Source organism: Vanacampus margaritifer, chromosome 4, assembly GCF_051991255.1.
Source record: "Vanacampus margaritifer isolate UIUO_Vmar chromosome 4, RoL_Vmar_1.0, whole genome shotgun sequence".
In the NCBI taxonomy this organism is placed as follows: domain Eukaryota; kingdom Metazoa; phylum Chordata; class Actinopteri; order Syngnathiformes; family Syngnathidae; genus Vanacampus; species Vanacampus margaritifer.
The window spans coordinates 11775440-11803395 of NC_135435.1; the positions used below are offsets into that span (position 1 = coordinate 11775440).

The 27956-nt window shown below is 38.4% G+C and overlaps 3 protein-coding genes across 4 annotated transcripts; 1 reads left to right on the plus strand and 2 right to left on the minus strand.

The window, feature by feature from the left end:
* Positions 1 to 1409: 1409 nt before the first annotated feature.
* LOC144050789 (uncharacterized) lies at positions 1410 to 6108 on the minus strand. 2 transcript variants are annotated; one of them, XM_077564376.1, is made up of 2 exons: positions 5488 to 6108; positions 1410 to 4308 (listed from the first exon to the last, which is right to left on the minus strand). In XM_077564376.1, exons 1-2 carry the CDS (start codon positions 5591 to 5593, stop codon positions 2891 to 2893), a joined length of 1524 nt encoding a protein of 507 aa, XP_077420502.1. In that variant the 5' UTR covers positions 5594 to 6108; the 3' UTR covers positions 1410 to 2890. The 2 variants fall into 2 exon arrangements, with proteins under 2 accessions (XP_077420502.1, XP_077420501.1); XM_077564375.1 differs by having other exon boundaries at positions 5470 to 6108.
* A 4562-nt stretch (positions 6109 to 10670) lies between these two features.
* dnd1 (DND microRNA-mediated repression inhibitor 1) lies at positions 10671 to 21058 on the minus strand. The gene is made up of 5 exons (XM_077564390.1): positions 20937 to 21058; positions 17519 to 17624; positions 16002 to 16327; positions 15022 to 15154; positions 10671 to 11510 (listed from the first exon to the last, which is right to left on the minus strand). The coding sequence occupies exons 1-5, from the start codon at positions 20952 to 20954 to the stop codon at positions 10966 to 10968; spliced, it is 1128 nt and encodes a 375-aa protein (XP_077420516.1). The 5' UTR covers positions 20955 to 21058; the 3' UTR covers positions 10671 to 10965.
* A 2521-nt stretch (positions 21059 to 23579) lies between these two features.
* LOC144050786 (uncharacterized) lies at positions 23580 to 27761 on the plus strand. Its single transcript, XM_077564369.1, has 2 exons — positions 23580 to 24032; positions 24816 to 27761. The coding sequence occupies exon 2, from the start codon at positions 24866 to 24868 to the stop codon at positions 26525 to 26527; it is 1662 nt and encodes a 553-aa protein (XP_077420495.1). The 5' UTR covers positions 23580 to 24032; positions 24816 to 24865; the 3' UTR covers positions 26528 to 27761.
* The last annotated feature ends 195 nt before the right edge of the window (positions 27762 to 27956 follow it).

Genomic DNA, 27956 nt, shown 5'->3' on the forward strand with positions numbered 1-27956 from the left:
TTACCATAGCAAATAAGAAGGGGCTCAGAAATGATCCCTGATGTAGTCCCACCGCCACTTTGAACTCCTCCGTCACCCCTACAGCACACCTCACCACTGTTTTACAATCCTCATACATGTCCTGCACCACTTGAACATACTTCTCTGCCACTCCCGACTTCTTCATACAAAACCACAGTTCCTCTCTGGGGATTTACCCTGTCATAAGCTTTCTCCAGATCTACACAGACACAATGCAGCTCCTTCTGACCTTCTCTGTACTTCTCTATCAACATCCTCAAAGCAAATACTGCATCTGTGGTACTTTTTTTTTTTTGTGGCATGAAACCATACTGCTGCTCACAAATGTTCACCTCTGCCCTCAGTCTAGCTTCAACTACTCTTTCCCATAGCTTCATTGTGTGGCTCATCAGCTTTATTCCTCTGTAGTTGCCACAACTCTGCACATCTCCCTTGTTCTTAAAAAAATGGGCACCAGCACACTTTTCCTCCATTCCTCAGGCATCTTCTCACTATCTAAGATCCTGTTGAACAACCCAGTCAGAAATTCTGATGCATTCAGACTTTATTAATTTAAAAATAATTGAAAAACATGTTTTGAATGTTTCTTTAAGGGGAAGGAGAGGTTGAAGGTACAAGTGGACATCGATCAAGAGGCAGAGGAAGTAGTATTTAGGAAATGTTCCACAGATTGTCATCTGCAATTGTGAGTGTCATCATTGAGAAACAAGATAATTGCAGGCAAACTTTTGCAGTCACTTTTTTCTTTTACTTAGTCGGGCAAACACACAAACATGGCCTCCCGGGTGGGCTAGCGAACCCACACAGCCTGTAGTGCCTGCACCACAGGTAAGTGATGGTACCACTCCACCACCGGGAGCCCTTCTGCAGTTACTTCTATGTAAACGGGAAAGGGACTCCTTTTTTCATGACCATTCTGAAGGCACAGACAGCACAATCAGAACCACGTCTTTATCTGTTCATCATCTGAAGTCGGCTCCTTCAAGAAGATGTGGAGCAAGTTCTTGAATTCAGATATGCCTCCGCTTGAGTGAGGTGGAGTAAAAAAATAGCAATAAACTAACGGTAATGCCCGAACATGTGGGCAAGGAGAGCCACAGCTCTTTATTGAATGGGACAAAAACAAAATAAGAAACACTCACGAGGAGTATGAGGCAGACATCACACTGAATGTGGTAAACGGTCTACCCGACTGTCTCCAGCTCCTGATGTGACTCACTAGGTTACGCCCCTTAAAGGCACTCATCAACAGATACTGTGTATATGTGAGGCTTTCGACTTGATTGCAATTCACAAAACCTGTTTTCATTTCTTCTACATTCGCTTTTATGTTTGACTATGTTCTCATATTATTATTTTATAATACAGTTGTTTTGTCTTAATGGAAAGCATGTTAGTTTTTTTGTTGTGTTTGGAACAAAGTGATAGCATTTATTTTAACAAGTAAAATTGATTTGATTTACGATTTTGGTCACAGAGTGAATTGTAAGTCAAGGTACCATTGTATAAAATACAACATTTTACATTTACAGTTTTTTTTCCCAATTGCTAAAACACAATTTTGCAAACTAGGCTCGTATTATCAAACTACTTAACACAATTCACAAAACCACACACCCAAACTGCAAAATCCCTCACATATCCTGCAAAATGAAGCACTGCAACCAAAACTACATATAGCTTTACCAAAATCAAACTTTTATACCAAGTGGCACACACGTCATTCATATTACCAGATTTCTGTCACATCAACTACACACAGTTGGGCATAATGAAAAGCACTCTCATCTTTAGAATGCTTTGCCACAATACTAAAATAGTTCAAATTGTAGAACATTCTTCAGATTGTTCACATGCACAGAAATATTTGAAGATACACACATGCTGTTGAAACTTTTTAACAATTTGAATTTACTTATTTTTTTTTTCACCAAGTCAGTGCAACAAATGCACAGCAGATGTTTACATTGGAGTGAACAAATATATGCTCACGAAACAGTAAACTGAAAATTGCAGGAACAAAATATATAAAAGAGAGGCAACAAAAATTAGGCAGCCTCTCTCTCGCATTGTCAGTCCATGGTTGATGACATTAATCAACTAAGGTTGCTTTGTTTTCTTTTGAAAGTTGTTGTCTTCTTTGGTCATGAACTCCTCTACCAGTTCTACCTCTAGCTCTCACCCTCCTCTTGCTGCCACCTCTTCCATTGTTTTTGTAAAAAAAAAAAAAAAGTGTTTATCTGTGGTCTTTTTATAGTGCTTACTTCCTGATTGAGGTGGTAACAATTAACCAATGAGGTGTTTGGCCAGGCGGCACATATATTGGCCAATTAGCTCATGTAGCGTCATATTAAATGGCAGTGTTTTGAAATGGCAAACATGACCTTATGTCGGATTGTTGTGTCAGTGCATTTAAAAAGTGCCATTTTGAATTGCAAAATGTGTGTTAAGCTGAAAATGTTTTTTATTAGTTTTTGAGACTTGAGAAGATGTTTTGCACTCTGTGTCAGTTTAAATAAATCTGCTATACATGTCATTTTAGTGTTTTAACAATTAGGAAAACTAATACATGTTAAAACAGAAAGAAAAAAAACATTAAATATATTACATAAAAGTAAAAATATCAAAAGCAGTTACATTTGATAGACTGTAACATCTGCTAATGAAAAGCTTTGTCAGTTTTTTTTTGTGCTTATAAAAACAATATTTTCATGGATTGTTCTCAGTGGAACAGGTCATATCACCTATTAATTGTTCATCAAGATCAGTGTGAGGCAAGTGTGACATTATGTTGTCAATACATGATAGCGATAGTCGGCATTTGATCGTCCAGAGTGGTCTCCATCACCTTCTGTTGTCATGTGCTGACTCAAGCTGATGCTTGGAGGCTCAGCTCCTCGGGTCTCCTCACTTTGTCATCATCTTCACTCTTCACAGTGACAACAGTCAATGGAAACTTGGTGACATCCTCCTCATCGTCTTCCTCTTTAATGTGAGAGGTCTCCAGCTGCACGTCTTCCTTTTTAATATTGGGGGTCAGCTCTTGCTGTTCAGGATGAACATTTTTCACTCCTGAACTTAAGTTGCAGACTGAAGCGCTAACAGGTTTATCTCCTGTGTGTGTCCTTGTGTGTCTTGTTAAATGAACCTTCTGAGTGAATATTTTACCACAAATCGAACAGGCAAATGGTTTCTCCCCAGTGTGTGTTCTTGTGTGGCTTATTAAACTTCCCTTTACAGAGAAGCTTTTCCCACAAATTGAACAGGTAAAAGGTTTCTCACCAGTGTGTGTCCTTAAGTGTGTTCGTAATGTTGCCTTCACAGAGAATTTTTGGTCACAAACTGTGCAGGCAAAAGGTTTCTCACCTGTGTGTGTTCTTGTGTGTATTCTCAAGTTTCCCTTTGCAGAGAATTTTTGACCACATACTGAGCAGGCATAAGGTCTCTCCCCAGTGTGCGTTCTTAAGTGTGCGTTCAAAAGACCCTTCCAAGCGAATCTTTGATCACAAACGGAGCAAGCAAACGGTGTCTCGCCAGTGTGTGTTCTTACGTGTGTTCTTAAGTTTCCTTTTTCAGAGAATCTTTGACCACAAAATGAGCAGGAAAAAGGTTTCTCCCCAGTGTGCGTTCTTGTGTGGCTTATTAAACTGGCCTTCTCAGTAAAGTTTTTACCACAAATCGAACAGGTAAAAGGTTTCTCCCCAGTGTGTGTTCTTGTGTGCTTTGTCAAATTTCCCTTTTCAGAGAATCTCTGGCTACAAAATGAGCAGGCATAAGGTTTCTCCCCGGTGTGTGTTCTCATGTGAGTTGTTAAACTACACTTCTGGTTTACTATAAGACCGCACACTGAGCAGGAGAAAGGTTTCTCCCCAGTGTGCGTTCTCATGTGTCTTTTCAATGATGACCTGTTGAAAAAAGTTTTGTCACACTGAGAACATTCCCGGTGTTTGTTGTCAACGTGACTTGTCACATCACCTTTAGCGTGTCTATCATCATCAGTGTCAGGCGAGTGTGAAGATAAGTCGTCACTATCTGATAGCGGAGCTAAAAGGCTGCTTGATTGTGATCCTCCACTGACGTCTGCATCACCTTCTGCTGTCATGTGTTGACTTGAGCTGCTGCTTGGAGCCTCGACCTTTCTGTTCTCCTCACTTTGACGATCATCTTCACTCTTGAGAACGCCAGCAGTCACTGGCAGCTTGGTGATATAAGTCTCCAACTCTTCTTCTTTAACGTGGAGGGGTTCCGGGTCCTGCTGGTCAGGATGAAGACATCCTTTACTAACGTCTGCAAGACACAAAAACGCAACATGTAACATGCAACATACCGTGCATTTGCCATAAGTTCTGTTAATAGAGCTTTACGCCATCAATTGTGTAATAAACGAGCCAACTTGGCCACAATGGACTTAACAACAGACGCAAGAGAGTTTGCACTTTGCAAACACGGACGCTGGCGATAGAAACGAACTCGCTTTGTGACATTTATGGATTTTAATGGAACCAAACGTAGAAAAACATAACGGTAATTTTGTTGGTGTTTGTGTAAAATGTGCATATGTGTGCATAAGATAAGGAACGAGTATTTATATCCACTAAATTCAACTCACGTTCAACCTTATCTTTTTTTTTTGGGGGGGGGGGGGGTCGATTAATCGATGGAATAATCTCTAGGCAACTCCATTAAAAAAAAAAAAAGTTTACAGTGACAGCACTCATTTTTATGTCACATTACTGCTGCCTTAAATTCTCTATTAGCAATGTTACAAACACATGCAATTATATTTTATCAACAGAAAAAAAGCAAAAGGATACATCTCATAGGACAAATCCATATATGCTGGATCAATTTTGCATATTTTCTTGTATAGGCTGTTTAATGGCCTTCGCAACAGTAGCTGCCACTTAACCGCAAAATGCACAGCAGTCTGTTTAGTTTACAAATATCCATTATCTAAACTGTTTAACATAAGCTTTAAAATGATTCAGTTGTTCATCTAACCTTTTCAAGGTGCATTTTTTAAATGATCACTCTTGTATGTAAGATGTAAGCAAAAATCTGCCGCCATTTTAAATGCTTCTGACTAACCCTCAAATAAAGTTTAGATGCTCTAGTTGTCTTTTTTCAGTCATTTTTCTCGTCAAAGCACAAGTCATGGTTTGTACAGAGCTTCCACATAAACAGAGGAATCTCCCTTTTCAAAGGCATCAGTCAGGAAAAAGGTACAAAATAATTTTCACTTCATTAAATGTTTTTGTTTGTTTGTGGAAGTCTTTACAAATTGATTTGAGAAGATAATTGAAGGTATTTGTGTATTATTTCACATTAATGCAGGCCCAGTCTATGCCGGACATGGGTTACACATGATGCACGTCGTTTTAAAAACTAAATAAATCAATAAAAAGATATGTTTCTTGCTGGCTAATAAACAAGTATACGTGAACAAACCTGCTCTGTGTAACGCACCTTGTGGCTGGTTAATAACGCCGTCCAATAGTTGACGTTGTGGCCCGTTTTCATTTGCCCGAGAGAGCTCCTCCTCGTACTCTTCTTTTACAGTTTTTGCACACATTTTCCGACGATAATCTCAACACTTCATACTCACACTTGATTCGTGTTTAGTTATGTGTTGCTACCAACGCGTCTCTTTGTTAGCGGCTAGCAAGCTAAACCAAACTAGGCTAAAAAAGCTTCAACAACGTGGACCGAGACGAGTTTACCCCAACACCAAGATTTAATGGCAGACGTTTTATTCCAGTGAGGTGGTGCTATGGCTTTCTGCGTCGAGTTTTCCGTACTTCTGTAATGATTGGGGAATAATTATTTCGTGAAGCGCGTGTGAATAGCCACAACGTACACGGAAGTAAATTAGCAGCGGAAGTTGTTTGACATTAACTTCACTTGTAGTCTTGGGCAAACCTTTTTGCCAATGAAACGAATAAATAACGAAACAATGCTAAACTAGATAAAACAAATGATATCTGCAAACAATTTTAACAACAAAACGTTCAATTATAAATTAATTGGGGACAATTCACAACAACGCGCGTCGCAAAAGGCCACGTATGAAGGCAAGAACATCCGCTTCCGGGGAAAAAATCAACAACATCCGCGTCTGTTTGTTAGCTGCCAGCTTGGCTTTTGAATGAAGAAAGCATAAAATAAAATAGGGTGTATTATTCAATACGACGGCGTATTAGGACCACGTATGTATATGTACATGTATAAGGAAGGCAAATTCATAATAATGTTTGATTAATCCTAGACTTGTTAGACTATTATTCTGTCACTGACTAAGTTTAATTTTGTTTATTGATTTATTTTTCAAAGCGTTTGACTCTATTGAACATAATTTTCTGATAAAATCCCAGAAAATTTTTGGTTGTGGAGAAAAATTTTGCAAAATATTTTTTTTCTTCAAGGAAATTTACAGTTATGTTGCACTAAACCCGGGTGTAACACCAAGAATTTATGTATCTTGTAGTATTAGACAACGATGTAAAATTTCACAGGAATTATTCATACTATGCACACAATTAATGGCCTATCTTATCATAAACAATCAAGCGTTAGAGGGCATTAAAGTTAATAATAAAGAATTTAAAATTTGTCCGTTTGCAAATGACACTGTAATATTTTTTAAAAGATAAAGCAACGCTCCAAGACTTTAAATGTTATCTCTAAGTTTTCTCAGTCATCAGGCCTTCAACTTAATCAATCTTAAAAAAATGCCAATTATTACCACTCTATGATTGTTTGGACATAAGCTTAGAATCCATTCCGGTGAAGACTCAAATAAAATATTTGGGAATAGACATTACGAGATGTACAACTACGGGAATAAAAATATATAAAGGAAAAAATTTAAAAAAAATACTAAGAATTTTAATCACTGGTTAACTAGGGATCTGACCATTTTGGATAGGAGTTTATTAAAATCAGAAGGTATTTCATAATTAGTATACCCATGTTATTCACAAAATGTCACTCCACAAAATATCAAAAAGACTACTAAAATAATATATCAATACATTTGGCGCAATAAAACCCACTATATTAAAAAAAAAATCACAACTTGTAAGAGTATGACAAAGGCGGTTTAAAAACAATAGATTTAAAGCATTTCTAGACAAACCATTCTTTGTGGTTTTACATTCCAAAGAGTATTTTTTGACAAAGTAGGGGGTTTTGAATTTCTTTTAAAATGTGATTTTGAAATATCTAAACTGGCAGTGAAATTATCTGAGTATCATAAACAGGTGTTATATATTTGGAAAATGGTATTTACCTATAATTTTTCACCGCATGGCTCTACCTTATGGAACAACAGAGTAATTACATCCAATATGAAGAATGTTTATTCAAGAATGGTATGAGAAAAATATTATTTTTGTGATTGATATATTAGATAAAGGTGGTCAATGTTTAAGTTTGGAAGGTTTGGAGAGAAAATTTAACATAAGAAGCTCTATAAGAGAATATAATAACGTTTGTAAAGCGGTTCCTGTGGCCTTAACAAACACGATTAAAAAAATTACATACTTTATTCTAAAAGAAAAATCTTGCTGCCAAACATTTAATTAAAGCACATTTCTCTTAAAGATAAGAAGTGTAGTTAAAAAAAAAGTGTCAAACATTTTAAAATAAATAGATTTTATGATTTTGATGAAAATGTTCAAATTCGGGACAGGGAAAGTAAACTTACAAAGGATGATGTGAATTTTTTTTAAATGGCCAATTTCTCCTGAAATAAAAGAAATGCAATTTAAAATTTTACATGTTTTTTATCCAGTTGCAGCTATGTTGAAAAAGCAGTTTGGGCCTATGACCCATGCAGTTTTTGCGATCGAGAGAAGGAAATAATTGCTCATTTATTTTTCTCTTGTAGTATAAAAAAATAATTTTGGAATAATGTAACATTATGGATGCAAATTAAATTGGACAAACTAAATTTGGACCAAATCCTTCATGGTTCGACTAATGTACCAATCAAAGGAAGGAGAGTTTGCAATACAATAATAATTATTGGTAAATACCATATTCATAAATGTAAATGGAAAACTAGAAAGCCATCCATTGTTTTGTTTAAAGTTGAATTGCAGTCACACGGACTTTCAGATGGTTTGTGAAGAGGTCTCAAAATATTTGTGTTTTTGATATGTGAAACTACATAGTTGGCTTATAGAAATGTAAGAATGCCTTGCTGTTTCTTTTCTTTTATGTTTTTTTTTTTGGAACGCATATTATCTCCCAGCGAGAGTTTGTGTATTGTATTGTTGCGTGAATTTTTTGTTTATCAGATGGGCCTACAGTGCCTAATGTCATTTAAACCCTATTTTGAAGCCCTCGCTCTATTAAATTCCTACCTTGACAGCCTAGCACCATACTTTACACTTAAACTGCAGCTCTGCTTTGCAATCTGTTTTTAACATTTGTGTCTTCTTGTTAGTGGCTAGCAAGCTAAGCTTATTTGAGAAACTTCAAAGTGCTCCGAGACCAGTTTATCCAGACACGAAGATTTAGTTGGGATGTTTTTCTCCAGTGAGAAGATATGCCGTGTCAAGGCCTCAATTAATTGTATGAGCCTAAGTCACAAGTTTAAATGGCGGTCTTCCTCAGTAAATACAAGCTCTTCTCTCTTTGAAAAAGCATTGTTTTTTGGATCATTGTTATTTGTGAGGATTATTTTGAATTCAAAATGTGCTGAAATGTACAATACTATACTGTAACAACCTACTATAACGATCTGGCTGCAGAGGCAAAAGTGCTATATGAACAGAAATTAGTCGTGACCTTAGATCGGTGGTTCTCAACCCCGTTTCTCGGCGACCTCTATCTAGCTTGTTTTCCATGTCTACTGACTCCCTCACAGGTGGATTTGAATGATCAGGTAATCAGCAAGCTCTGCATGAGCCTGATAACAATCCTCACCTGTGCTGGCTGAGGGAGACATGGAAAACAGGCTGGATAGGGGTCCCTGTGGACTAGGGTTGAGAAGCACTGCCTTAGATGAATGTCCTTACAAACAGCCAAAGTCACTTGTACATTATTAAAAATCAAAGAATCAAAACCATGTGTGCATACAATTTAGGTCTTAAGTCATCTGAATATTGTACATTACTGTATACTAACATGTAAAGCCATAGAAAATTAAAATTGCAACATGTCAGTTTAGATGTAAAAAAACAACAAACAAACAAAAACTAGCATGTCATGTTAGCTAGTACGGAGCTGTCGTGGTTTGATCTCGGGTTAAGTTAGCCTGGTCGGGCCAAGAATAAGACATTTGCGTCAATTTCAGCAATTCAGATGAAGAAAAATGGGTGAAAGTCACTTCGAAGAGGTTTACTTCATTTACAGTGGTACCTCGGAGTTTGAACACAATTCGTTCCTGTGAAGTGCTCAAAGTCCAAATTGTTCAACATCTGAACCATTTTTTTCCCCCATAAGAATTAATGTAAATGCAATTAATCCGTTCCCAAGTTCCAAAAAACAGAAAATTCCTATTTCAAATTATATTTATGTTAAAATAAATAAATAAAAACATGTACATTCATTCCAACATTTAAAAAAACACTGCCAAAAAAATATTTTACCTTTTTTGTTGTGGTATGATGCATCAGAATGAAAAATGCTGTATTAATGCATGCTTTAGTTCGTGCTAAGTTAGTGGATTTTACTTTATGCATATTAAGACTACTAAGGGGTCCATGTGCTCTGTTTAGCGTCAGGCACATTGTTGAACAGCTAAAAGGGGTTATTGTGCTGGTATTTACGGAAGTAGTCACGATAGTTACAACGACGCCTAAATCCACTATGGTTTGTAGCACTGTACGTTTTTCTTTGCTGCCACTGGCACTGCTGTCTTTCTTTGGGCCCATGTCGAATAAAATTGCCCTGAAAAAAATTAAAATGCACTTGCGAATGTACGGAGCACCTCCGGGAGTATTCACCCGCTCTGACTGGAAATGAGCAACGCTTCGTCTCGACTACCGCAACGTGAGCATTCGGCATCGCTCGGCTTTACTCGGTTACCCGTTCAAGGTACGTTCGACTTTGCTTGATTTGTTTGGGTGTTCGAATGCCGAAATTGAGGTCAAACTCCGAGACATTTTTTACTCAGATTTTTTGGTCAATGTCCAATTTGTACAAGTTCCGAGACGTTCAAACGACAAGGTTCCACTGCATATAGATAATGATGTAAGTTGGTTAACGCCTAAAATACGTAGAAAACACAATAATATAGTTAATGCACACTCAAAAATTATTCTTATCATTAACTTTGGAAGTGCAAACTACAAAGCAGTGTGATCTTGGTTAGCCTACATTTAAAACTGTCCAGTCACTCTCTTTCACTACTTATACACATTTTCTCTGACCCTCAAGGTCAATGGGAAAAACATGGAATGATAATTCAGTTTCCGTATTGTTATGATTGGAACATCCAACCGTACAACAACTTTTAGGCATGATTTTCTAAGAGCTTTGTATGTTAGTCACAGGCAAAAGCAATACAATACGTTTTCACCGTGTAAGAGGTGTTGCGTTGTGGAAATACCAGAAATTCCCGGATGTTGGGAATTGTCCATAGTACTACTAATTCAGTGGGAAATTATTTTCATGTTATGTTTTTACAAAGACGCCACCAGTGCATTTTCTTTTCACATTTATAATGGAAGCATTCAAGCAACAAAAGCATGCAAGACTAAAACAATTCCAGCCAATTAAGTCAAATCACTCCACTATAACTCGTAATAAAAAAAACATGCATAGGGTAACAAGCAATAAAACACGTGAAACAATAAAACAAGCTCAAACATTACACTGCAGCTCGTAATAAAAAAAAACATGCATAGGGTAACATACAACAATCAACATTAAATACCTATTTTAAGACAGTCAACCTGCATGAACAAGTACAAGGTGTGGAGGCTCCTATCAGATTTAGGAGTGGGAAACCTTCAGACCCATTGGAATTTGCAGCACCTGCTGAGCTGCAGCCTCTCTAGCTCTCTCCAGTGTGGTTGTAGCAGAAGGTCCTGGCAAGATCCTAACCTGCCCTGGGAAGACACCTAGCCCAAGGATACTCACCTGATAGTTAAGGTGGAGGAATCCATCAGGCATAACACGGTTATGGATGAACTCAAATCGTGGCATAGCTATTCCAGCCAAGGCACATTTATTTTGAAGTTCAGTCACTGGAGAGGGTGACAATGCTACAGGCAAGAGACGCTGATGGGAAGCTGGTGTACGGCGGATAATGGGTCCTCCCACATTTCTGCAGAAATCCGAGGAAAAGAACGAAGGGAGTTCTGGACCAGGAGAAGGCTCGGCTAAAATCTGAGAGACGTTCGCCTTGGAGTATGGAATCTTTGGGGTTGGAGCCACGAGGGATTTCGATTTCTGAGGAAGGAGCGACTCATCTGAGCTTGGCTTCATTGGGCGCATCCACTTGACTGAGATGCGCAAGGCAAACAAATTCTGAAACGCTAGTGACAAAATCATGCGCATTAGTAGGTTATATTTAACAAAGCGTGAAAAGAGGATCAATTATAATCAAGTTGGGATGGTGCGTAAAAATTGAATCAGCTACAAAAGAAAACAATAATGTAGAAACTGATGAACATTATTGATTTTGGCAAATATTCTCTTATTTTGAATATGCAAAAACATGTTCTAAAAAAGTGTGAAATGACTGGAAAACTTGAGGAATGCTGAAAAAAAAAAACACTTGTTTGGAATATTCCACAAGTGAACAGGTCAATGCTTGTACATGATTGGGTAAAAGGAGCATCCCCAAAAGGCTCAGTTGTTCACAAGCAAGGATGGGGCAAAGTTGTGTATAAATTAGGGGTGTCAACATGTGTGCGTTCATTTTGAGTTAATTAAAAATTCCTTTAACGCCCCTATATATTTTTTTACGCGTGATTAATGACCGCCCCTTACTTGGAAAACCTGTACTGGGGGAATTCCAGTCGCAACGCAGCAGACACGTTCACGTCAAAATTTAGCAGTAATACATTTAATAATAATGCATATATTTGTGGAGACTGGGGTCAAGTTGTATTTTACAATAAAAAAAGAACTTAATGTTAAAGTTATTTCATGTTAAAGAAAAATGCACTGAGCTGTCACCAATGTCTTACAAATGCAATTTTGCCATCTAGTGGCAGAAAAATGACCTCAACACAAATTAATATCACACAATTTTTTTATAGTACAATACACCTTTTTAACTTTAACAAAATTTTTATGATTATGAAATTACTATATTGAAGACGCAGCCATATTACTATTTTACATTTCTTTCCACTTCGATGTTAACAAGAGTATGAAAACTTAAATATAAAATTATATAAAATATATTATTGTACATTTAGAACATATGCAATTTGTGATTAATTGTGAGTTAACAATTGAAGTCATGCAATTAATTATGATTAAAAACTTTAATCGCCTGACACTCCTAGTCGTGCAACAGCTGAACGATTACGTGTCCACTAACAATCGATATGAACCTTTTCAGTCAGCATTCAGGGCCGTTCACTCTACTGAGACAGCCCTTGCTAAAGTGACTAATGATCTTCTAGCAATGGACTCCAATACCTCGTCAATATTATTATTACTCAATCTTAGCGCTGCCTTCGATACCGTCGATCACAACATGCTGCTAGAACACCTTCAAACATGCACTCTCGTGGTTTCGTTCTTACCGTTCAGAAAGAATGCACCGTGTAATCCATGGCTGTGCGACCTCTGAGCTATGCATTTGGAGTCTCGCAGGGGTCCGTACTTGGCCTTCTACTGTTTAACATTTATATGCTTCCGCTCGGTGCTATTATACGTAAATATAACAAACTTTCACTGTTATGCCGACGATACTCAATTATATTTGCCTCTAGAAATAACAAACCCGCACAACTGCTGTATTCTGGGGTCGTGCCTCGCCGACATTAAACAATGAATCTCGTTTAATTTTTTGCTCCTCAACCCAGACAACACCGAGATGTTGATTGTCGGTCCCGCTTGTCATCAGCATCTGTTTACAAACACCTCTTTAAACCTCAATAAATGTATTATAGGCCAAAGTGACTCAGTAAAAAATCTTGATGTTATATTCAACCTATCTCTCTCTTTCCAAATGCAAATTAAAAATATTAGTAGAACTGCTTTCTTTTACCTTTGCAATATTGTTAAAATTCATCCTATTTTGTCTGATGGAGATGCAGAGACTATAATTTAATTAATAGTTTGTTACGTCTCACTTCGACTACTGTAATGTATTACTCTCTGGTCTTCCCATAACCAGTCTTAAAAGTCTGCAGTTAGTACAAAATGCTGCAGCTAGACTTTTGACGCGGACGAGAAAGTTCGATCATATTACCCCGATACTAGCCAACTTGCATTGACTTCCGGTCCACTTGAGATACGATTTCAAGGTTTTGTTACTTACATATAAAATACTACACGGATTAGTGACTTCCCATCTTGTCGATTTAATAGTACCGTACGTTCCGACACAAAACCTTAATTCGCAACACGCTGGTCTTTTGGTGATCCAAGAGCCAAAAAGAAGTCTGCGGGTTCAAGAGCGTTTTTGATTCGGGCTCCAGTGCTCTGGAATGCCCTACCCTCGGAAGGGCAGAGCCGCTTTTCCGCTGTAGAAACGTTTAAATCGCGTCTTAAGACTCATTTTTCTACTCTTCCATTTGGCTGAATTATGTGGGCCTGGCCTACATCAGATTGTATAGAAATTTGGTGATTGTTTTGTTAAACCTGGAAATGAGTCAGTCATTTGTTTGTAGTTTTTTGACATGAAACTATGAATACAGTGTTCCCTCGCTATAACGCGGTTCACTCTTCGTGGCCTTGCTGTTTCGCGTTTTGTTTTGGTGCAATTTTGCATGCTTTTTTTTACAGTAATGTACCCATTTTAGAAAATTTATGAAGGTTTGAACATTGATAATGTTTAAACAAGAAATATGAAAAATGTAAATGCCTCAATGAGAAAAGTGTATAAACTGTGTGGTGAGGGGTTTTAACCCTAACCCTAACCCTTAAAACATTTATAATAAATGTAAAACATAAAGCTAACTACTTCACAGATTTATTGTGGGCATTCTTTGGAACCTAACCCAGCGGAAAACGAGGGAACACTGTTAATGTTACCTTCAAGTTAGTAGTCAAATTTTTGTTTGGCTGCTCCAAGTGTGTTTTAATTGAATGATAACGTGCTCAAATGACTCTTTTAATGTGAAAGGTTGCTGAGTCTAAGGGCCCGTTCATACGAGGACGCTTGGGGGAAGAAACCCCCAAAAAAGTGCCTTTTGTTTAGACGGTGATGTTGTTTTGGGGTCTTGAAAACGCAAACGTTTGAAACCACCCACCAGAATGGAAAAGTTGAATACGCTCTGTCGTTGCGTTCCCATATACACGGTCCAAAACGCAAAACTCTGCTCACGTCACGTACGCATTTCCGTCACATTATACATGTGACGGCCAGCCAGCTGCTGCTATAATAAACCAACAGGAGTCGTTCCAGCGTCAAGTTTTTTTCCCCCTACTAGTAACGGTCATTTTGGCGTCACTCATTCGTGGCACATGAGTGACAATCAGATAAGAGATCAGATTGTGCCGTGGCCCGGCCTGGACCAGTGAAGGCCAGCGGCGATGGCCGGCAGTGAGCAGGCAGCCTGGGGGACGGTCTCTTGGTCGAGCCGCTGCAACAGAATCACCGCACTGCGCCCTCTGCCCAGGTTTTTCAAGCATGTGCACGGACGGAAATCAAGGCATCACCTTGCTGCCTGGTAGAATTCCATACACGCTTGCGTCACCGTATGTATGCAAATGTTCTCTGAAAAACGCTTGTCTACACGCAAAATAAAAAGTGGAGACGAGACGCCATTTTTTAGTCTTCTATTCAGATCGTCCTCGTATAAACGTAGCCTGAACTTCTGACCACAACTATATGTCCATCTCCTGCAGTTGCAGTTCACTCACCTTTCACCAGTTCCCTCTTTGCCATAGAAGCTATATAGTGAGATGAGAAGACAACGACAGCGGATACACCCTCTATTTCAGGTCCAGACCTCAGAGAAAGGCTCTCAACCCCTTGAATCAGTCCGCGGAGTACCTGGTGGTTAGAAAAATGTTAGAAAAGATTAGTAAGTTTGATCATCAATAGTATAATTATGCTAATGAAACATTTCCTTGTAAAACATGCTGTTTCACAAATGAGATCCCGGAAAGAGATAAATCCTGGAATACAGCAAAATGAATTCAGAGATTTGTTTCTAAATTCATTACATATGTTTGAAGATAATTGCTGAAAACTTGCCAAGACTGACAGCAATGCACGGTAGTTCTGAACTGCGGAAACTTACTGGAACGTTAAACTGTTTTTCACCATCTTGGTTTTCCTGATGTTTTAATTTTTTTGCGTGGCTAAAACGGCACCCAATGAAACAATTCATGAATTGAGCACCTTTGCTCTCTGTGGCAATGGCGAGTTGCTTAGTTAGAATTACTTGGCCAATTCCTACCACTACAGTGTGCAGTTAGCAAGATAGCTAGCTAGCTCGCTATGCTTTTGTCCTGTAAGTGCATCTTCCTTGGATGCCACAATTTACAATTTAAATTTATTTTAACTCCCAAATGTTATGCACTTTGTGTTATTTAGGCTACAGTAATATGTTGTAATGCAAAGCATTGTGGGTAAACCATCAGGAAGTCATGTAGTGTGAGCCAAGGGTTAGGGGTTGGCAAGAAGATGATGCTGTGAAAAAGCCCGGTGCCTGTTCATTGGCCGAGAGGAGCCCCGGTTAGCTCGTGAGCTAGCTGCCACAGGAGGATATAAGTAGCTGAAGAATAAAATTCATGCTGTCTACACAATAGCCATGTTCTACTGCACGACCAGTGCCAACCATCCAGCAGTATACAGTACATATTGTTATACAAGGGTAGTGAGAACCCTGCAGTACCTGAAGAAACATTTCTTGCTTGGTGTCGGCTGGTAAATCTGCGATGTAGAGGCGCCTCTTCTCTGTGCTTTGGCATACAAATATCTGAAAACCTGGCTCAAGCATGTGACCATTTAGCTGGCGTATAGCATTTTTAGCTACACCTGCTGAACCGTATTTGGCATAAGCAAATCCACGGTTTTGCCCGCTGAAGTTCATCATGAGTCGAAACTCCCACAGTGGCCCCACAGAGCTAAAGAGGGGGAGCAGCGTGTCCTCGAAGGCGTTTCGTGGGATGTGGTTGATGAAAACCTCACAGTTAAATCCAGGGGCTGGGTCATCCCACACTTTCATTGCAATGGAGAGAAAGAGATAGCAAGTGATAATTCAATTTAAAAAAAAGTTTTGAGGGTTTGACGAGCTAAGACAGGAAGTCAACAAACTAAATTAAAAAAAAAACCACCATCGAGCAGCTAAATCTACTAATAATTGCAAGATGCATTCTAAAAGAATTTCACATTTAAAACTCATAACGAAGGAAATTCTGGAGAACTGTATGCATTGTAGTTTAAATCTTGTATACATTAATTGTATGCACGGAGTATGAAGAAATTACTTTCAGCCGTGTGGAACTAGTAGTAATAGTTTGTTATTATATAAATAAACATCATTAGAGATAAAACTGAATATCACTATAGGTTATTGATCCATCCATTTACTACCGCTTATCCGGGGTCGGCACGCTGGGGCAGCAGCTTTAGGAGAGAAGCCCAGACTTTGTTCTCCCCGGCCACTTCAACCAACTCCGGCGGGATCCCAAGGCGTTCCCAGGCCAGCCGAGGGACAGTCTTTCCTGGGTCACCCCCGGTGCCTCCCGCCGGTGGGACATGCCCGGAACACCTCTCCAGGGAGGCGTCCAGGAGGCATCCGAAACGGATGCCCAAGCCACCTCAACTGGCTCCTCTCCACGCGGAGAAGTAGTCCCTCCCGGATGACCGAGCTTCTCACCCTATCTCTAAGGGAGAGCCCGGACACCCTACGGAGGAAACTCATTTCGGCTGCTTGCATCCGGAATCTTGTTCTTTCGACCCACAACTCGTGACCATAATAGGTGAGTGAGGGGAGGAACATAGATCGACCGGTAAATTGAGAGCTTCGCCTTTTGGCTCAGCTATTTCTTCACCACGACGAGGTTCCTGTGGGGACGTCTCCCCACGCCTCACGGCTAAAAAAGGTTGGGAAACACTGTTCTAGAGCACCAGACAATAACCTCAGTTTTGCTGCATTTGCACCATAGAACGTGACAATAAAGGCTTTCTATTTGATATCATTTACACTTTCTGTGCAGCACTTTGTAAAAGTTGTTGATTTTGTCGTCTATAAACAAATGAGTTGAGAATCTGAAAAAGATGTGAAAGTTTTTGTACACATGGACTTGCGTGAGCACTTTTTTTCATTGTTATTGTTATACATTAGTCTAGCGACCGGAAGTTAATACCCAAATGTGGGAATGGTGAGAGCAAAGAGTTCATTCTCACCCTCAGGTGGTCCCCCATACTTCCGCTGGCCATTAACTTGAGAGATCTTTGTATTTGTTGCTTTAAGCCAGGTTTCCAGTGCCAGCAAACGTTCCTTACCCACCATCTAAGAAGAAACCAAGAAGAAACTCACTGTGAAAATTCAGAAAGTAGAACTAATTAAAAATATTTTTTAAATGACTTAAGTTAAGAAATGTTCTTTGTAAAAAGAAAGATCTATTTGTATTCAGATTCTTCAGAGGCAGGCTGAATAGTTCTAGTTCACACCTGTAACATTTAAGGTAAACTCTAATGTTCATCATATGTTTGTAGTCAGAAGTTTATATACAATGGGCATAAGGCACATTTCATACACACGTTCAAACTGTGATTCGCGTTATTAAAAGTATTTACAAATAAATGAACTGAAGAAATTTTAAAACAAAGTAAAGAATTAAAAATTAGCCAACTAAAATTACTAAAAGATACTGTGCCAGAAAAATATGTTAAAAAATAGATTTTTATAGCCCAGTTTTAAAAGCATTCAGTTGGGGCTGACTTCACTTCTGTTCGCAGCTAATTACCATTTGCATGCAGCACAACAGCTCAATGCTGCTTGACCATGTTTACTTTGAACTCTGGGCTCCACTAATTGATCATGTTTACTTTGAACTCTGGGCTCCACTAATTGATCTGAGCCTGCAAACCTAAGAGCCCTACTGGGTTCATATTCCGTTAAAATTTGTCAAATGTATTTAAGGTCTAAATCACAGCTTGTTGATGATTCCAGCAGCTGAACCGTTTCCACTACAGATTTTTGATCAACTGGTTATCTTTTTCCAAAATCAGAACATTTGTTTTACTACCAGACATTTTGAATGGTATTTTTCCTTTTGATAGTTGTATTTAATTTGATCTTGAATCAATTTAAATGGTTTAAGTTTATTTGCTATTTTCATAGTTGCATTGAATTTGGTTAGATAGTTAAATATTATATGTTTAAATAAAAGGACCTAAATTCAGCCATTTTCTCTGGGTCTTTTATTTTGAATTGTGTAAAAAAAATAAAAATAAATCATCTATATCGGCTAATATGTACTCATATCATGATACACTTTTCAGTTATATTGCCCAGTCCTATATAATGATGTGAACATTTATTTATTTAAACTTAAAATGGCAAATTTGTCATTTTGCCAAACATTTTATATGTTGTTTACAGGGGTGTCAAACTCATATTAGCTCAGGGGTCACATGGAGGAAAATATATTACCAAACGGGCCGGATCTGAAAAATCATGGTATATCATTTAAAAACAATTGCAGTCAATTATACGCAGATTTTCGATATTTGCGGGCCAGCCCTAAAATTGCAGGGCTTAACTGTGAATATATTGTCCCAAAAAAATAACGCAAATGGAACGCGGCAACACTTTGCCCGTATGAGTTCCAGGCATGCTATATCTACCTATTTTGCATATACAGTCCTGCTCACCATTATTGGCACCCATGAAGGTAAAGTACATAATGTGGAATATCTTCTGAGAAAAAATGAGTTAAGGAAAACATTTTATTTTTTTATAGAAAACTTGTGTTCTATCTGAAAGACCAAATGATTTAAAACAATTTTAAACGATAAACAATGGGTGTAAAAAAATAGAAAACTTAAAACGTCCTCTGTCACTGGTATTGGCACCGGCACCCTTTCATGTAAATTAGTATGGCTACACATTGTGACTCACATTTGGTAAATCACAAATGAGCTTGTCTGCAAGGGAAGAACTTGTTTTTAAGTACTTAAAACTTGTTGTTTTTTTAATCAAGATGTTGCTTCAATAAAAGTGTTAACACTATCACAACTACTGTGCTAAATGACAAATGAACTCCATCTTTATAAATCACGTGATTGATGTCCGTGCGTCCTGCGGCTGCCACAGGGCTGATCTGAGCATATAAACGGCAGATCGGAATGGATCACGTCACATGTAAACAGATGAGCAGAGATCTTCATTCGGAATGACTAAAAAGTCTCCATGTAAACCCGGCTAGTGCTACCAGTGCAAAAGTTAGTGTAGAGCCCTGAATATTTTTTGTTTGGATTATTTTGCATCAGAGAGTGCTGACTTTTAATTTGGATTTGAGATTTGCACAATATATGTTGTTATCCAAAGTAAAATTATTCTTTCATTGTTTTTTTTATCCATATAGCTTTTATAAAGGACAATGTTAACCCATAAGCAAATTATTTATTTAAAAAAACCAACAACTTAATTCTATACTGTGATATATGCCGTTAACGTGAAGGGATGCAGTTTATACCGTGATATGAATTTTGGGCCATATCGCCCAGCCCTACTTTAAGTAGCGTGTAAAATAATGACATCCAGAGCAATTCCTTTTTTTTTTTTTTTACCTAAAGCCCATTAAAAAAAATCCCATACTAATAATATAATATAATATAATAATAAATTGCCAAATGCAGAAACATCAATGTAAGTTATCACGATGTAGTGGCTCTCGCTAACAGACAGAATTAAGTAACCGGAATTAGGTTAAAAAATTCAGAGCAATTCCGTGTACAAGTTGCATTGCTCATCTGAGGATTGCTTGTGAAATTCTGAATTTATATACTTTGATTGTGGCCGGCTGATTAATTGGTCCGACATTACTCTTTTTTTTTTTTTTTTTTTTTTTTACTTTACAAAATTGTTTTGCGGGCCGGATTAAAGCCATGTGCGGTCCTGATACGGCCCGCGGGCCATATGTTCGACACCCTGGTTTAAAAGTTAAAAAATAATAATAATAATAATAAAATAGTTGATGGTTTTATAACTACAGTTATGTCCCCCAATTCATTCAGTTCAGCAAAAAAAAATCAAGAGTACCGAAATGCATCAAAAATCGCTTTATCTAATTGGCCCCTAAAACGGTTTGTATGGATTAAGTAAACGACTTGATGTGTTTAAATTATATCGCCATAATTTTTACAGAATTATTTGTCGGTAATTAATGGTCAATCGTAAAGAGATCAACTGTCTGAGACGCGACAATTGCGCAGTATGTTGATTTAATAGTGCGTCATTAAACGAGCACGCTCGGCAAATAGAAAACACACCAAAAGTCATGCAACATTAAGTCGATTGAAGCATGCAGCATCCTTGCACGACACTTTTCCAACGAGTTACAGTGCTTTACAGACCTACAGCACATTGCGGGACACTTTTCCAACGAGTAGAAACCGTACATTAGTAGGCCTAAACGCCAACAACAATGCCATGCTCGTCAATTTGTTGAAGGCCAACTAGCTGTGTTTACATTCAACTAAATATACACAATTTACCCGGGGAGGAAACAGCCTCCTAAACACGCACAAGCAACAATACTTAAGTACACGGGGCATTTTGTTTTGTTTTGTTTTTTTTTGTTTGTTTTTTTGCTACCTTCATCTGCATGTCCATCCTTGACGGTGTTTTGTGTCCTACGCTTGCAAGGCCTGAGGCGATGTTGTTGACAGGCCAACTTTGCAACTCAACAGGCGAGATAGCTCCACCCCAAGACACCACGTTCCAATTTAGTATGCAAATTGTTTTTCTCTGTTTTTTATAGTCTATGCACTCAGTGTAGTTTTCAATTCGTCAGCTGTTATAATTCAGAATAGTTTGTTGTTGTTGCTTTGTTGGAATGATTTACAAAGCTCCTAATGCCATTTTTCAAAAATGCCTTTTTCTTCTATCCATATTATATAAACTTATACTGTGCTAAGAGAGGCGGAAGCCTTTAGAGGGACTCCTAGGACAGCAACACAAATGTGGATCGAAAGCTCAATAACAGGGAATGAGAAACTTCAACATTTATTTCACAAATTCGTTTCACAAAGTGAAATATTTCAAACCTTTGTTTGTTTTAATGTTGATGATTATGGTAGAAAGACACACACACACACACACAAAATCCAGTGTTTCACAAAATTAGAAAAAAATTTCTGTGACCAACAACAACAAAAAGATCTCAAACACAGAAATGTTTGTCTGCATGTTTGTCATCTGCCCTCACAAACTTTGTTGGGCTTCTTTTTACTTCAGTTACAGCATCAAGTTGTCATGACATGGAGACGATAAGCCTTTGGCACAGTTCGGGTGTTATTGTAGCTCAGGATGCTTTGATATTGGCATTTAGATTGTCTGCATTTCAGGGTTTCTGTTCCCTCGTCTTCCTCTTGACAATACAACATCAATTTTCAATGGGGTTCAACTAAGTCAGGTGAGTTTGCTGCCCAATCAAGTGCTGTTATTGCTATTAAAGCAGGTATCGGTAGTTCTGGCTTTGTGAGCAGGTGCCAAATCCTGCTGGAAAATAAAATCCTTGTCTCCAAAAATCTCAGCAGCAGCGGCAAGTCTGAAGTGTGTTGACTGTGGACTTGATAATAGAATGGCACAACAGCAGCAAATGACATTGCTCCCCAACACTGTAGAAACTTCACACTGGACTTGAAGCAGTTTGATTTTTGTGCTTCTCCAGACTCTGGGAGACCTTGACTTCCGAATGAAAAGCAAAATTTACTTTCATCTGAAAAAAGGATTTGGGACCAAAGGGCAACAGACCAGTATGTTTTCTTCTTATCCCAGCACAGACGCATCTGATGTTGTTTTTAGTTTAGGAGTGGCTTGTGTCATGGAATTCTACACTGTAGCCCATTTCATGCAGACATAATGTATGTGGTGGTTCTTGATGCACTGACACCAGCCTCCGGCCACCCCTCATGGATTCCAGATTTTGGAATCACTGTTGCTGACATCCTCTCCATCTTTGTCACTTGTGCACATTTTCCCCTTCGTCTTCACACTTTGTTTGTGTACTTTGATACAGCTCTCTGTAAACATCCAGGATCTTTAGCAAATTCTTTTGGAGACCTTTTCTCTTGGAGGGTGTCAATGATCGTTTTCTGCACAACCAGCAAGTCAGCTGTCTTCCCCATGATTCTAAAGTTTACTAAACCAGACAGACCATTTAAAGGCTGAGGGAAAACCTCTGCACTTGTTTTGCATTAACTAGCTGACAAGATTAGGATACAAGGAGCGTATAATGTTGAACTTTGTTACAATATTCAAATTTGGTGAAACATTGGATTTGTTATTTTTATTTTGGTGTCTTTCTTCCATACTCATAAAATTTGAAACAAATAAAGACTTTTGTAATATTTCACTTTGTGTGTGATGAACTAATATAGTAGTTTTACTTTTTGAAACAGATTATTGAAATACATGGACTTTTTCTTGCTATTGTAATTTTCTGAACGACACCTCTATATATTAATTTGTATGGGTAATTTTGATATTTTAAGCAGAAAAGATTCCGTAGTTTTAGCTGTTCTATTACAGAGTTTGCTAGGCGACTTTGGTCAGTGGAAAATTAAATGACAGGCTCAGAATGCCAACAGTCGCTAGCCCTTGGCTGTGGAAAAGGGGAGTATCGTATCAACAGAAGAATTACAAAAAGTTTTGTGTTTGTTTTTTTCCCCCAAATAAATTTTTAGAGATGAGAATGACCTATGAAGTACTACATTTTCTACACCTTTTAGCTTGTGGCCACACTATCATGGGAATTTCCGATCTTGAAAGATGAGAAGGGTAGGGCCTGGTTCCCAGTAAAATCCCATTTGAGAACTGACAAGGCAAGTTGGGTATTCTCATGGCCACAAGTTGAAAGATGGGCTATTTCACCCTTTATAGGCAATGTTCATCTCACAGATGTGTTATTAAAAAAAAGGAAGCATTTTGTAATTAAAGACAATGAGTATACACTGTTGCATTCTGAGCTCTCAGCCTGCCAGGTTAGCATCTGCTTAGCTGCCTGCTACCAAGCAGCTACTTGCTGTCTGGTCTTTTGGGAAAGATCGCTTATGTGATTCATTTGATTTCATTTGGTTGTACATGGAACAAAAATTGGAGAGTGAATTGAACTCTTCCCCCAAATGGACACGTAATTATTCGTCACTAACAGCGCCCTCTTTCTGTCTAAAGTAAAGGTGGAAAAAGTTTACAGCAGCTGGCACTCATGGGTGACTTCCCATTCAAGAACAAACTTCAGAATGTGTGCCGCTTTAAACCCAAACCGCGAACGTTTGTCCAAAGGAGGTTGCCGTAGTACTACTTCCGCTGCGGGCAGGACAACTTTTTTTTCACCTTATCATACGAATTTGACAAACATTTCTTTCCAAATCGATACTGAATGTACTGCAGCATCGACACAGTACGTCCACCACAACTTTGCTGCACTAAGACATCACTAACTAAATATTCGGGATGAAGTAAAAGTGCACGTTGTAGCTTCTCGGCCCCATAGACCTAGCCTAGCCTAGCTTGGTTTAGGTAACAAAAGAAATGCGTTTGTTATGAACGCTAGAGATCAAGTGTGTTTTATGTGAAAGAGAGTAAAAGAAGAGTACGAAGAGGAACTTGTTGCCATTAACGAAAGGAACGAGCGGCAGCATCAACGGTCGTTGTCTTCAAGTTGCCTCGACTTGTTACACGGAAAAGGTTAGTACATTTATTACTCTCACATTTGTTTTTAATTTAATCCTCATTAAGGTATTACATCTCATTTGTTAACATCCAATAATCATTCTGTACTCGTGGATATGATGGGGCGTAGCTAGCATTTCGCAAGTTTTTGACCAGAAAGAGTATGTGGGTGAGGTTTGAATTCAAATTTTGACATCTCCTTGTCAGTGAGCTTTTCATTGTAATAATGATTCCGCTCTACGTTACATCACCTTTAAATTTGTCGTAAATTGGCCACATTATCAAGATGTAGCATTTTTACTCATCTAGCGGGCTTGTTTGAAAAGTCGCGAACGAGGTGTGCCTTAAGAGATCATCATTAAATTGTACTTAATTTAAAAATATTTGTTACTTTAAAAAAGTATTTGTTCATCTATGTATGCCAGCGACGTAGAATGATAGGCAGAACAATTAAATGTTATTCCGTTGGATGACATGGGATTATGGTAGGTACGATTTCTATTTTGGTGATTGTCTAAAAGTGATCTAGTCTCAGGTAAATAAAAAAATGTTTTACTCATTAAACAAAATCAATGTAAATGCTTAGTCTAACTGAGAAAAATGTTTGAACACCCTATTCCTTAGTAACTGGTTTTACCCTCTTTGGCTGGTTAGTTTAGAGTCATTGTCATTTTGCACGGTCTAATTGTGCTTCTAAAATCTATTCCAAAATTAAAATCAAGATAAACAATGTACAACATTAGACTTTGTTGCTGTACTTTACCAAACCTCATGTCTTTGTCTTCTTGTGTCCTGCAGACGACAGTGAAGAAGATCATCGCCCTGAGTAGCAAGAGTGGTGTTCCAGAATGGAGCAGCAGGAGCAGGAGCCCAACCCCATTAAAGAGGAAGAGGAGCTAGAGCTCTTACACATTAAAGTGGAAGAGAAGCCAGAGGCCCTGGACATTAAAGAAGAAGAGCAGGAGGATGATATCACCAAGGTGTTATTGACTGGTGACATTGTCAAGAGTGAAGGTGATACTGACCATGAGGAAGGATCCCAATCAGACAGCCTCTTAGCTCCAGTCTCAGATAGTGACAACAACATGACACCCCAATCTTATGACACTGATGATGATGATAATGATGATGATTATGATGAACAACACTCTGCAGGTGATATGGCGTGTCACACTGACAACAAACGTGTGAAATGTTCTCAGTGTGACAAAACATTTTTCAACAAGTCATCATTGAAAACTCACACAAGAACGCACACAGGCGAAAAACCTTTTGTCTGCTCAGTTTGTGGTAAAAGATTCACCCAAAATGGACAGTTATTAGCACACACAAGAACACACACTGGAGATAAACCTTTTTCCTGCTCAGTTTGTGGTAAAAGTTTCTCTAGAAAAGGAGATTTAAGAACACACAAAAGAACACACACCGGGGAGAAACCTTTTGTCTGCTCAGTTTGTGGTAAAAGCTTCTCCAAAAAGACCAATTTAACAACACACAAAAGAACACACACGGGGGAGAAACCTTTTTCCTGTTCAGTATGTGGGCTTAGATTCACTCAAAAGACCAATTTAAAAACACACACAAAATCGCATTCTGGAGAAAAACCTTTTGCTTGCTTAGTTTGTGGAAAAACGTTTTATACAAAGGCAAGTTTAACATCACACACAAGAATTCATGATGTAGAGAAGCCTTTTGCTTGCTCAGTTTGTGAGAAAAGTTTCTGTTCAAAGACAAATTTATCAGCGCACACAAGAACACACACTGGAGAGAAACCTTTTGCCTGCGTAGTTTGTGGTAAAAGATTTTCTAGAAAGACTCATTTAACAACACACACACGAACACACACTGGAGAAAAACCTTTTGCATGCTCAGTTTGCAGTTTACGTTTCAGTGTGCGTTCAACATTAGCTCAACACATGGGAACACACACTGGGGAGAAAACTTTTGCCTGCTCATTTTGCGGGAAAAGATTCACGCGTAAGGAAAAATTGAACATACACGAAAGAACACATATTGTAGAAAACCATTTGGCATGCTCAGTTTGCAGTGAAACATTCTCGGAAAAGACAAGTTTGACAGCTCACACAAGTACACATGGTAGAGAGAAACCTTTTGCCTTCTCAGTTTGTGGTAAAACATTTACACGCAAGGAAAAATTGAACATACATACTAGAACACATACAGGAGCAAAACCTTTTGCCTGCTCTGTTTGCAGTAAAACATTCACGCGTAAGGAAAAATTGAACATCCATGCAAGAACGCACACTGGAGAAAAACCTTTTGCATGCTTAGTTTGTGGTAAAAGATTCTCTAAAAAGACAAGTTTAACGACACACACAAAAACACACAATGGTGGGAGACCATTCGGTTGTAGTGTGTGTCATTTAGAATTTAATGATACACTTCATCTTAAGAAACACAAGTGTGCTGGTGACAAGAGCAGCACAAGTGAAGCTGCAGAACAAACTGAGGCTGTGTTGGACATTGTTGACGCCTTTCCTACTCCCTAATCACTGTATGGGGAAATTTTTACTGTGGGCTATATAGTTAATTCGTTTGTCAAATGGTTTGATAGCATGTCCATTTTATTTATTTTTACCCCTTTCCTCTTCTCAGTCCAAGCACTATACAACTAAATGACGGAAGGAATCAAATTAGTGTGCAGAGATTTTTGTTGTACTGCCAAGTTATCAAATGTGCCTTGACAGGAAAAAACTTTTTCTTTTGTATTTACACACATTTCAGACTTTGTACTTTTTTTTCATGTTTGGCTTGAGCAGTCTTTTTCCAAGGATGGCGCAACAAAAAGGTGACTATTAGCTATTCACGTGACCAAAGTTAAATAAAGTGAGTGTCTACGTTTGCTCCAATAAGTATGTGTCTCTGAGTTATTGTCTGACAAGGAGTAACTTAGACATTCTGCATCTCTGACACTATATAGGTGGCAGCTGTAATTTGAGTGTGTGTGCACTCCAGGCATTTGGAGCTGTTTTCTTAGACGTTTGAACTGGAGGAATCCATCGTACTAATAACCTTTGCCACTGTATCCAAAGTTTCTCCTTACTCTGTCAACTCGTTATACTCCATCGGAATACTGTACATCTGAGGAGAATGGAAATGTGATATTAACGGGTTAGAGTTCAACAGAAAAAAGGTAGCCTACAGGAGTCGGCCTACAAGTTTTTCCGCATACCACTAAAGACATACCACATTTTGGGAAGATCTGGTGTTGAGGATGAACACTAGAGAAAATGTTGCTACACGCTCTATGTCTATGTCATGTGGGTGAGGAAATCTAGGAGCCACAGGATGAGTTGGTCATCCTGGTAAAAGGAGAAGGACGGAGGAGAGTATATGTGGGCCAGCATGTGAATGTGAGGATGTTGAAAGCCGAGGAGAAGTCAGTAAACAAGAGTCTGTCGGAGGCCTTCGGTCATCCAAGTTTTTGTAGAGCACGTCTAGGAAGTATGTTTTGGGATTTGTATCAGCATTATCACACTTCTGGACACCATAATCATTGGATCATTTTGGCTACTACAGAGCTGTAAACTGCCATTCATTTAGTAGTGCATTGCCTACTGCAAAGTGAAGATCTGTACGTAAACAGTTAATCCTTGTAAACTTGCGCTATCTGTAGGTCAAACGTGTAATGACAATGCTGCACCTGCGGGAGGCACTATTGCACAATTGTCTTGTCTGCCAGTGTTTTGTTATTATCAAACCGTGTTTGTTCTGTACTATGTACATATTTATGCCATGTAACAGACGTGTTGTCGTTATGTTGTGTATCTTGTGTATCCTGATAATTAATTTCAATAAACGTCCCTGTCTAGTCTGTTAGTATGTTATTATGTGGTCTTTTTCGTCGTGCTTTGTCTTTGCCTTTCCCAAATGAATTTACAATTGAATACTAGATTTTGAAGTAGTTTTGTCTTATTT

What these genes read in the sequence shown, in the direction of transcription:
- LOC144050789 (XM_077564375.1), bottom strand. Translation starts at nt 5,593, where the DNA reads ATGTGTGCAAAAACTGTAAAAGAAGAGTACGAGGAGGAGCTCTCTCGG. An exon ending in AGGTGCGTTACACAGAGCAG is followed by an intron (nt 4,309 to 5,469) that starts GTTTGTTCACGT and finishes TGTGTCTTGCAG; the next exon opens with ACGTTAGTAAAGGATGTCTT.
- dnd1 (XM_077564390.1), bottom strand. An exon ending in AGCAAGAAATGTTTCTTCAG is followed by an intron (nt 15,155 to 16,001) that starts GTACTGCAGGGT and finishes TCTAACCACCAG; the next exon opens with GTACTCCGCGGACTGATTCA. An exon ending in AAAGAGGGAACTGGTGAAAG is followed by an intron (nt 11,511 to 15,021) that starts GTGAGTGAACTG and finishes TTTTGTCACTAG; the next exon opens with CGTTTCAGAATTTGTTTGCC.
- LOC144050786 (XM_077564369.1), top strand. Translation starts at nt 24,866, where the DNA reads ATGGAGCAGCAGGAGCAGGAGCCCAACCCCATTAAAGAGGAAGAGGAG.